The sequence below is a fragment of the Lepisma saccharinum genome, chromosome 26 (assembly GCF_977018435.1).
Source record: "Lepisma saccharinum chromosome 26, izLepSacc3.1, whole genome shotgun sequence".
NCBI lineage: Eukaryota > Metazoa > Arthropoda > Insecta > Zygentoma > Lepismatidae > Lepisma > Lepisma saccharinum.
Window position 1 is genome coordinate 12,628,307 of NC_139254.1, and position 11,947 is coordinate 12,640,253.

The 11,947-nt window shown below is 36.0% G+C and overlaps 1 protein-coding gene across 2 annotated transcripts in view; it reads right to left on the reverse strand.

Moving 5' to 3' along the window:
* LOC145979540 (ubiquitin carboxyl-terminal hydrolase 37-like) overlaps positions 1–7,091 on the reverse strand; it is a 59,844-nt gene extending 52,753 nt beyond the window's left edge. For both annotated transcript variants that reach the window (XM_083112508.1, XM_083112507.1), the window contains exons 1-2: positions 6,960–7,091; positions 185–377 (exon numbers count right to left, since the gene is read on the reverse strand). In XM_083112508.1, the coding sequence (XP_082968634.1) occupies positions 185–354 (170 nt within the window). In that variant the 5' untranslated portion in view covers positions 355–377; positions 6,960–7,091. The remainder of the gene's footprint in view (positions 1–184; positions 378–6,959) is intronic.
* Positions 7,092–11,947: the final 4,856 nt, after the last annotated feature.

Here is an 11,947-nt window from a genome sequence, read left to right on the forward strand (position 1 = left end):
CAACATTCCCTAAATATGTCTTCATAGCATGGTGCTATATGAATGGGGAACTTTATCTTATCTATGTACTATCAAACTTTTGATTTGGCAAGGTGAGCAAGTTATTCCAGTGTAACAATTTTACCTAACTGTGTACAAATATGCAAATGTGTACAAAGACATGTTGAAACCTGAAACTACTCACACATATATCTGATCCTGATGGCTGTCCTGAAGGCAACGACTTGGGTTTGAGCCATAAAATGACCGCTCGTCCAGGAATGCAGGTGAAGTCATGGTTCCTGACCTACGAACAGGTGTTGACATGTTACTTTGCCCATGAGCTTCTACTGACTTATTTGGGGTTAACTGCATCTTCTGACCAAGTGATATTACACCTGCGAAATTTAAAATTAATTATATTAGACTTAAAGAAGCTCTAGGATATTTCTAGGGCTGAGCCGATACCAGTGGTATCAGAATCGGAAAGTATCGGTTGAAATTTATTTAACGATACTTTCCCAGCATTTGGAACTTTCACGGACTCCGTGAAAATGCCATGGGACACTTTCTCAGTGTCTAATTAACCAGAAAATTATGCAAATTTGAAATTTCTTTTTATTTTTCACCAGTTTTGTATTAAATTTCTTTTCTATAACATAACATGCAATTTAATAGGCTATTCTGACGTAATTCTTGAATATTTTAAACCAAAATCGTGGTAAATTGATTTCTATAATTCATTTCAAGGAATGGTATCGATGAGTGTATCGGCATTGGTTCAAAGTGATATCGGATCAGCCCTAGTAAATTCATATATCATACAGGTATCATACATGCAATGTCCACACATCTTGGATTGAGTGTAAAAAATATATATTAAAAGAACATATGTCCAAAAATATATTTTCCTTCTCTCACAAGTTCACCCACAAATGCAGCATTTCGTAAAAAAATTTCACACAAAAAGTAATGCTACTTTCAAACCAACATAAATCCAAAATGATGAGACTTGAGGTTGCTTTTATTCGAAATCTTGTTCAAAGTACTTTCAAAACCTCGTTAAGAAACATTTATTAAACCCTCTTCAAGTCTAAAATTAAAAATTAAAATACAAAAATTTGGACTTTTTCAGTTGCATTTTAAGTTAAAATTCAGACTATTTTTTCTGAGTTGATAATTTTTGGAATTTTATTGTAAAATGTGTTACACTGTCAACACTGTTCCTAACTGATGCTTATCAGGAAACAAATCTGGATATGCAAATGGGACAATCCATGTCAAGTGGTCCAGGATATAAGAAAATCGTTGTGCGATAATTTTTAAAAATTCTAATTTTTTCTGTGCAGTTACATTACCATGTTGTTAGTTGAAAATAGTCATTATTTTAATTTTAGTGGCTGTAGATTTCGAGTCGGAGCCATATTTGTTTTCAAAGATCTGCCATTTGGTGGTGTCGTGAGGAGTTACCGAATCTGAAATATCTCAGCCCCTAATTATCCTATCGATGTGGAACAAAAACCAAAATGATCAGCAAACTGTAAGCTACAAGACTGTGTATTAGCCATTGTTATATGTGAATTATGAAAGGGTGAAATTTACGTTTGAAAAAGTAGGTCGTTGACGTTAGCAGATCATATTTGCAAGAAGGGAAATGGTCAGGAAGTTGAGCTTTACTGGATAAAGAGCTCTGCTTTCACAGGTAGATAGATATCTCTGGTGGGGGACCTGATGTATACCACTTCACTCCTTTCTAATATTTCCGTAACATACTCAAGAAATTGACCTATAGCCGTATTTACTGATTTATTCTTTAGGAATCCATGTTGAGAATTGTTTATTATGTCATATTTATTACAGAATTTTATTATATTATTTGAGACAATTTTCTCCATAATTTTTGAAAATGTCGATGTCAAGGTTATAGGCCTATAATTTTTTCGTCTGTTTTTGAGTCTTTTTTTATGTATGGGTATTATCAAATTATTTTTAAGTACATTTGGAAATATTCCAGTTCTAATAGATGTATTTACTGCATGCAATAATGGTTCAATTATGTATGGGGCACAGTATTTTACTACTTATGGTGACCATTCATCAGGCCCAGCAGATTTTTTGCTCTTTATGCTTTTTATGACATACTGTAGTTCACTAAGGTTAGTTCTGGTAGATATATACTGTTTGCAATACATTTACACAATGTTTTTGAAACATTATTTGAGAATTTATTTATATTAGGCTCTGTTTTAGTTCAGTTTATGAAGTAGTTATTGAATATATTACAGATGTCCACTGGATTTGATACTTCCACTCCTTTTTTTAGTATTATATTTACATTATTATTTTTTGTGTTTGCATTCCTCTGTTGGTTCACAATATTCCATATTATTTTCTGCATTTACAATCTGTTTACAAAGAATATTTGTTTTGTTTAGTTTAACCTCATTTTTGTATATTTTATTTAATTCTTTATATTTCTGTGAATGAATTACTAATTTTGTTTTCTTAAATTTATCATAATCTTCTTTCATTTGTTTTTTTTTTAATTCTATAAGTTTGTTACTTACAGGTAATTTGTTATTTCTATACTTTTGTTTCATTTTTACTATTAGGCAAGCTATATTAAGGTAGTGTGTCAGGGTACTAACGAAGGAGTTCCAGATGCTATCTGGATCAGTATATTGATATACTTCCACCCACTCTTCTCTCTGTAATAAAAACATTAAATGCTGTAGATTTTGCTCCGTCATTTGTCTTTTTTCGCTTACAATGCTATATTTGTCCTTCATTATGTTTGCATTAATTTGGACTATCTGGCCAGCATGATCTGAGATTAAGGTGTGTAATACTTCAGCTTTAATACTTTTAGATGAGATATTTGTAACTACATGGTCCAAGAGTGTTTCCGTAATTCTTGTGGGCTCATTTATTAGTTGTTTTAGATTATGTGATCTTAGAATATTTAGATATCGTTTACTTATTGCATCGGATTTTAAAAAGTCGATATTTATGTCTATTAAAAGTAATCTACTTTGAGTGTGAGTTATCTGATCCAGCATGTTATCTAAATGATCGAGAAATAAATTTGGTTCAATGCTGAGTGATCTATACGCGACTACTATTTTGATTGACTGTTCTTCTGTTGCCATTTCTATCCCAGCACTTTCTAGAACAATTTGAACACATAGTTTGTCCACCCTTAATATAATCTTTTACATATATACCAGTCCCACCACTTTTTTGCCCTGTTCTATGATAAACAGTGTGAAGTTTGTATCCCATAAAATTGCCTAAATTTAAGTTTTCAGGTTTAAGACCATGTTCCGAGACAAGAAATATATCAGGCTTACATTCATCTAGAAGAATTTCAATCTGGTCAAACTTGTTTGAGATTGTCTGTACGTTATTATGTAATATATTAATACATTTGTTATTTTTTGAGACTTCCATTTCTTTTTTCTTACATCTACTCACAATTTTAGGTACAGAATGATGGTTTAATATAGGCCTACGTATTACTGGTCAGTTAAGATCAGTCACCAAATTCAGTTTTTTGGAGGAATAGTCTCTACGTTTGATTTTTGACTGGCTAGTACTAGTTCTACATTATTAAGTATTTCTAAAATCTTTTTGCATATGAAGTTCTTGCCTAACCCATTAAGATGAAGACCATGAGAGGTGTGGCACTTTCTGTCCAACTTACTAAGATCTATGAATGCAACATTTCTGTACTGGTTACATCTCTTTCGCATTTCTTGATTCGTATGTTCTACCTCTATCATGAAACCAAATCATGTTGTTTGGGGACACTGAAAACCACTACATTCGTTTCATTGTGAACCTGAAGTCTATGTCTGAGTGAGGTAAGTAGTCCACCCGTTTCATTCTTTGCAACGTCATTTGTTCCAGCTAGGAAAACAGCTACATCAGCACTACCCATATCCTGACAATCCTTTTCATTTTCTGACGACACTGTTACGAATTTTGCATTTTGTTTCACAAAGCCAATTACATTACTATAGCAACTATTTGATAGTTTACTAGCAACATTTCTTTCCTGATTATCAGCATAGATCCTTATTTTATTTAATGTATGGCTGATTTAGATTTTACATTATTTGTCCTTTCTTTTATCTTAATGTTCTTATCTGGGACACTTTTCACAAGGATATCGTCTATATCAGGGTTTTGAAGTATCGAGTATCTATTATGAACTGGAATTGTTGAGTTCTAACTATTACTTACACTCTTTGGATTTGTTACGACTTCAGACCACAAGGTTGGATGGTCATTTCTTGTTTCTTCTTTTTCAACTATTTCAAGTCTATTCTTCAAAATCTGATTTTCTTTCTTCACTTCAGAAACTATCAGATTGTAGTAAATTCACAATACTAAATAGTGTTGCACTTTCTTCATCATCGGCTGTATGCACTGTAGTGTTTCCTCCCTTTATCACGCACTCCGGACAGAACCATTCACCATTATTATCTATTTCCTCTTCATTGATTACTACTCCACATTTAAAATGAATCCACGGTACTAATTTAATATGCTTCGGACAGATTTCTTCATTTTTACAGAAGAAACTACTTACCGTGATAAGTTCCTGTAACATCGGGAAGGTGTTTTGTGTGATGTGAGAATGTATGATAGGGGAAATACATGTTCTTTGTTGAACATTTATTCTCCAACGGAGAATAGCCTTTGGCGTCTACACCTTTGTACATTATCACGCGTCGTGATTGTGTTTTGTTCATGTTGTTCAAACGCGCGATTGTGTAGGAAGGTGTACGCGTCATATTGTGTCTCAGGCAAGCGAAAAGACTACAAGAAAGAAGTACTCGGAATATGAAAAATTGCAATTACTTTGATCAAAAAAAACGTGAATACACCTTAACGAATGTTCCACGAAGCAGATAGGTAAGTACGAATGTCAAAAATTGACGAAACGAAGAGGTTATAGGTGTCCGACAAATAGTAAATTTTTACTGAAAATTGTAATGTTTCGAGGGGCTATCCGTCCCGGAATCGGTGGGAAATTTAAACTAAAAAATTATTTTCGTTTGAAATTTCCCACCGATTCCAGGCTCGCCCCTGGGGTAATTGACCTACCGCCCCCAACCACTAACGTGACCCCGCCTCTGCTCCGGCTCCCCGGCTTTCTCTATAGAGTACCTGCTAAAGGCATGTTAGAAATTGGCCAGAGTCACCTGCCCCCAAACTTTTAAATTTGAAGAAATCAGTTTCCAGGATACGGAAAACTTGCCTGAATTTCACCACGCATCCACGACACGTCATATTAGGCATATACCCGCAGCCCATTCCTTCTAATGAGTCACTTACATTCACTGCCACACTTTCGACATTCCTTTCCTTTCTTCAATAAAATTTAAAAATCCACTGGATCTTCCACACCCGGTACGAATTTCACCATGGATCCACGACATGTCATGTTTCTGGTAAATACTAGATAAGCTGGAGACGGATTTCTTCAAATTTACAGGAGAAAAGACGAGAAAGTACTTTCGGAATTGCGTTCTTGTGGACTTTCTGAAGCCGGGGAAATAGTTTTTTCGAATTGTGCAACTTATTTGGCCTGTAAGTAAGGTATTTTTAGTCATTCATGCATCTCCGTTGCACGATAGCTCATGCCACCATTGCCGTCGACTACGTGAATAAAATGTTCCGTGCGTTCGGTTATGTAACCCCCTGTCAGTGTAGCAACCACGCGGTAGTTTGACAAGATGTTAATTATTTTTGTTGAAATTTATTTTTCCACATTTTCCTAACCTATCCTTAGATGAATGGTTTGTGAAACAATTTTCAAATAAAGACGTTTTGTGAATAGCTTGTGCGGCATTTATAAGTTCATAGCATGGAATACATTTAAATGTAGTGAAAGTTAATTTTTTTTTTTGTTGACATTTATTTTTCTAAATTTTCCTTACCTAACCTTACGTGAATGGTTTGTGGAACAATTTTCGATTCAAAACGTTTTGTGAATAGCTTGTGCGGCATTTATAGCTGACGACAGACAACATGAGTCAAGATTTTGCCACCGAATTAGCAACGACAAATAAAGAATTATAATGTTAAAAATAACGTGTTTTTCATGGGGGGGAAAAAGTGATCCCCAGGTTGAAAAATGTTCTGCTATACATATGAGGTACGCAGAAATGATTTTTATTTGAAAAAAAAAGGGGAGTTGAATGTGTCTCCGACTTATCTAACTGGTACCATGTTCCTAACTTTCGTTGCAAACACAGACGGTTCGAAACACTGGATACCCAAAGAACATGAACAAAAGACAATCACGACGTGTGATGATGTACGAAGGTGTACGCGGCAAAGGTTATTGTCCGTCGGAGAATTAATTTTCAACAATGAACATGAATTTCCTCTATCATACATTCCCACATCATACAAAACACCTTCCCGATGTTAGACAATACTACAGGAACTTATTACGGTAAGTAGTTTCTTCTGTAGAAATGAAGAAATCTGTCCGAACAATAATAAACTAGTACCGTAATTCGGTTGAAGTAAATATCTCTTGAATGACATTGCATTGGATGATATGTGGTCATCTCTTCCAACATGGGATTACTCACATGATGAAGTATCTAAATCAGAAAAAATTTCCTTCCCAATTTCAATGTAGTTATATTGTTGTTGCTCTTGTATTCATATGTACCTTAGACAACAACGAACATAATTGTCCCTTTGTACTATTGTACTTAATGTTAACGGAGGACTTTTCAATCTGTGATAATACATTTGCAAAATTCACACCATTGTAGTCGAGATAATATTATCAAAATTATAATTAATTATAGGAGTAATCTATTCTGTGTACGTTGACAGTTGTTATAAAACACATGTATCGGACAGTTATCTTGGTTATTTTTTGACATAATCAATAAATAATGACAGCATTAACATAGTAAATAAATATATATACAAAACACACCATTACTCACCAGTTAATAATCTCTATCGACTGCAATTAAAACATACGCACTAACTTCACATAACTCAATAATCTAAGTCGCGCCAAAATATTCGACATCACAGAAGATACCCACGCACACCCGCGCATACCACATGTTCAGTACTCACAGACTACTCACTAGATATTATTGTAAGAAAAAAGGACCTTCGGCCAACTTGCTTGCAGCAGCACAAAAACTTGTGCTCCGGGGACGAAATTTTTCCATCGCTGTTTGGAATGACAAGTCTCCATCTATTGGGTTTTTCACTTCCGGTAAGTCTCATGCCAATGAATAGAAAGTCTGGGGTTTGTTCGACACCTTGTGGCTGTGGCGTGCCCCGGATTTTCGAAAGGGAGGGGTTATGTATAGTTTTTCTTGGTCGTCAGCCCCCATTTTGTCATATTTTCCTACCTTTGACGTTCTTTTTTCTTACGAATACTGGGCGAAAGGTGGGTTATAACCCCCATCAACCTCCCCTTGGGCACGCCACTAACTGGTGGAGGCACATAATAGTTTGCATCCCACTTTAAACTGTACGCGTACACATTGAATGGCAAGTCTCGATCTGCTGCTGCCGCTGCTTAGGTGGCAAAGTTGCGCAACCACCATATATTTCTAGACTTACATAGATAATTATTAAACTTATTTTGTAGAGAAATAATAGTTAGATAATGTAAACATGATGGAAATTTCTTCCCGAGCATTTTCTGTTTTTGTGTGCCTAGGCACGGGATGAAAACGTCCGTCTTTCCGCGCAGTGGTGTACTCGGATTTTGACACCTCAAGGGGCATTGGAGGTCAGGGGTGCACACAAGAAGGATTCATGACGCGCCTGCGTCTTGGAAATTTTTTTTGGGGGGGGACAAAATTTTATAGTTTAGTTACCAATTCTATGTATCTTCAAACCAAAATGTGGGAATCGTTTCGTTTGATTCATTTGTTATTAATTTTTAGTTATGGTTATTAGTTTTTCTACCTACCTGTGGGTGATCGCGGCATGGGATTGAAATGAAACACCACCTCTTATGCCTCTAGAATCGGTTTGAAAGGGGGGACGTGCTTTTCGCAATAATAATACAGGTTTAGTCAAGCAGACAAACCTGTAACAATAAGGTTCAGTACACTAACAATGGCAGTGATCCTGAGTAGTTTTGTATGTTAGCAAATATGAAAGTGAGCCGTGCTTCCCAAAATGTACCTTGTACATGGAACCGTTGATTAACGATTTTTTTTGTGCTATTCGAATTTGTTTTGAATACAAAAATTTAATTTTCATCTGCATCGTTAACCAACTTTCACAAAAGCTGTATTATAAATAAAGAAGAAACCTATAAGATGGTCAACGTTGATAATACTCTATTCGCTAAAGAAGGGGTTACGGATTGATAAATTATTAACATAAACGAATGAGAAATTAGTAAGAGCAGAATAGAAGATTGCTCTTCCCATTCCGTATATTTACACAAACTCAGATATGTCAGCCTTGCACTAAAAATTGAATAAATGTAACTTGCATTTGTTAAGACTTCGTAAAATTTTGGTCACTGTTTAGTAGTGTTTAATATTTTTGAAAAAGTGACCGTATGTCTTACTGAAAGATAAGACGAGGAATATTCTTTTATGCATTATGTTAATTGGAGTACGTAAAAAATAAATTTAAAATTTTGTAAGCTTCCCACTACTTCGAAAGATTACGCGTTATACTGTATCATATAACATACATTTGATATTATATGACAGTACGACACATGCATTACCTACTTCTATCAGCTGTTTCATTTTATTGCAATAAATATTTAGTTTTTTTAAACATATTTCAGTTGAAAAAGCATGCATTTGGAATTGACAAGCAGATATTAGCACGTAATAAACAAACAAAACACAATCGAAAACACAACTTTCTCCAGTTTCTGTTGCCAGGTCGTACGGCAAGCAGGAGAAAGTTCCACCTTACAAGGCCGAGGATAAAAATGCTTGGTGCAACCCACCGCCGCCTAAATCTTCCGCCTGTCGTTATCCAGCACTTTGTAAAGTGGCAGATTGAGTGGCGATGGTGCAACCGGCCCTTAGTCTTTTAATTTCAACTGCAATGAAAGGTTTCGATTGTTGGCATTGGCCAGTGGTCTGGTGTTTTTTTGTGGTAATTCCGAATCGGCTCGGATTTTCCGACATGCGGACTTCAGTTTTATTTTTGGATGATTTCAGGCACGATTTGTTTAGCTTCTATGTGTTCCTGTGCTACGACTGATTGGATAAATGTAACATACTGTCAGTTTTCGTTGTCTAACACTTACGTGTTTGGAAAATTTAATTTTGAAAAAAAATGAAATCAAATTATCGACATTCAAACAAAAATAAGTTGCTGCACGTTTATCCAAACTATATTTGTGCGTGTGTGATAGGGGGAGGGGGTTATGATGAACAATTTTGGGGGGATTTTGATGAACGATTTTTGGCGGAATGTGTCCTCGGCCTTGGGGGGGATGGGCTCAATCTGTTGGAGGTAATTCTACCCTATTACACACGTTTCGAACGCAATACCTGCCTTTCCCCTATCCCAATTTTTGGGAGTTAGGATGTTGCAAACCGACTGCAACTACTTTACAGAGTTGCCAACCTCAGACCGTCGAAACATTCCCCCACATGTGAAAGTGACCACATTCTTCCTTTGTACCGTACGCTCACACAGAAAAACATATTATTTGTCTGTGGTAGGCACAGATTACAAATAGGTTTGTGGTAGGCTTGCATTCAATGAATTATGTAAGATAAGATAGCTAAATAACAGCAAGCGCTGCGAAGCCGGAGGTTCCAACTTCGAACTCTGGTCAAGGCATGGACAGTGGGTGCTAACTCGGGAGAATTTCTGTCCCCAGGCAGGGGACTTATGCTGGCATGGTTGCCGCTGCGTCTGACGCTTATATTTGCCGCGGTGGGAAGAGAAGCAAGAAAATTTACTCCCGTGGTTGCTCCAAGAATGCTTGACGGAAGGTGTAACCAAAACGGGTTTCATTTTAAATGTGTGAACTAACTACTGAGTTCGCAAACGATGTGGTTTAATGTTGGATATTACTTCAATTAGAAGCAGCGAAGTTAAAGATAAAAGTGGAATGTCTGGCAACCCTAGATCCGACAGCACTCGCAAAGTTAGGCGCGTGCATCCCAGTTGCCTATTTCGCGATTAAAATTACCACCTGAGCGCTAGTGTCGCTTCCAATATGGCCGCTGTACGTAGGATAGATCTTTGTTTACATTCAGTAGTAGTACGTAATAGCAGCGTGTTGTCATTGCTGGTATGGAAGAAACGTTTAAATTACGCGTTATATTTAAATATTGCGAATGCGATGAGTTATGTTCCAGGAACTATAACGAAGGTGAAGCTGTGTTGAGAGCGAATCATTTAATTATGATAATAAAAACAACACGGGAAACGCAAACGAAACTAATGTATACGCACTGGTTTTTCAAAGCGGTGCTGTTTCATCTGCACTGCACCTCCGTTGTACCTGCCTAACTGGGGCTCTCAGAAGTGATTTGAAAATAAAGCTATTCACCTGTATTGCAAAGCTTGGGAGGAAATAAATGAAAACATGCTGTTGCAGTTTTTTTTCCCCAAAGAGGCAGGCTGGTTTAATAACACCGGATAATGATAATAATAATAACAATAACAACAATTTCATTGAGGCTATTTTCAGTCTTCACTGAAAATTGACATACTGAATGAAACAGCAATATTAGCATGTCACTTATGTTTTTCTGACTTACCTTTATGATTACGGACATAAATCAATTCTCAAACTATTGTCATCTTTGCACTTAATCGACTTGCACCTGTTCCAAATTACATACATAATACATTGTTTTCGAAAAAAAAAGTTATATTCATAAAGAACAATTTAAAACTTACTTTCATGGCAATAAAATCATCTTTCCGAAAGATTATTTCGGAAAATAGAGTGAACAGACTCGTACATTCTTTGTAATTTCCTTGCGCATTTCTTATGCCAATCTTGTCAATCAGTTCTGTTTTCCCTGATTTATTTAAACATTTCATTTTGTTGATTCCACGGGGTGGAAAACACACGCAAGCTTTTCACTTGTCCTGAACCACAAAACGATTTAAAGCAAAAAACTGAACAGTATACGCTACTTTTTCGCATGTTCCCCACGCTTTGAATGGCTTCAACACGGCGAGGCGCAGTGGTGTGTCCTACGTGGAGTGGTTCCTGAAAATCTCACCAGATGGCATATCGGATAATTTTAATCGCGAATAATGTTAAAGCATACTCGTAATACTTTGCGTTGTGATTTACATATTTTTTTGACCTTTTTCTTTCACTGAGTTGCCTGACATGCTTTTCAAAATGTGCGCAAATATCGTGACCATGATAATGAGTAATATTCTCGAATGTATTTATTTGCATTTGCAAATTCTGTCCTACTTATTTCCTACAAATGATTTTTTAGTGAAAGAAAAATAATAATAATAAAAATATGGCATTCGGTGGAATAAAATCTACAGCTTATTGCAAAGTATGATTGAATGAGTGGCGCAACCACAGTGGGGTCAGTGCACATTTTCCCCTTACCCTTTGATTGAAATAAATTTCTGGAGAACAGGCAAGGTGTAACTATGAAGTAAGAAGTAGGACTAACCAAAAAATCTAAGAGTAGCCTCACGAAAGACGATATTCAAAATGAAATTACGTAGTTTTATGGAAAACTGACGCCGAATATCGACTGTCGTCTTGAAATCATACGACTGTCTCGTTCATAGGACTAAGTGCAACTTGATTTGTACCAGTCACTGAACGAAGGCAAACTCATATAGGAACAAGCTTCGTATTTCATACAAGCATTTTGATCTTTCTCTTCATTGTTTTAATTATATCTACTATTTCTTATATAATTTCTATGTGTGTGGTAGTTTCATATGTGCGTACTTCGTTTTCTGGTAGGCAATTCGTGATTTTTCA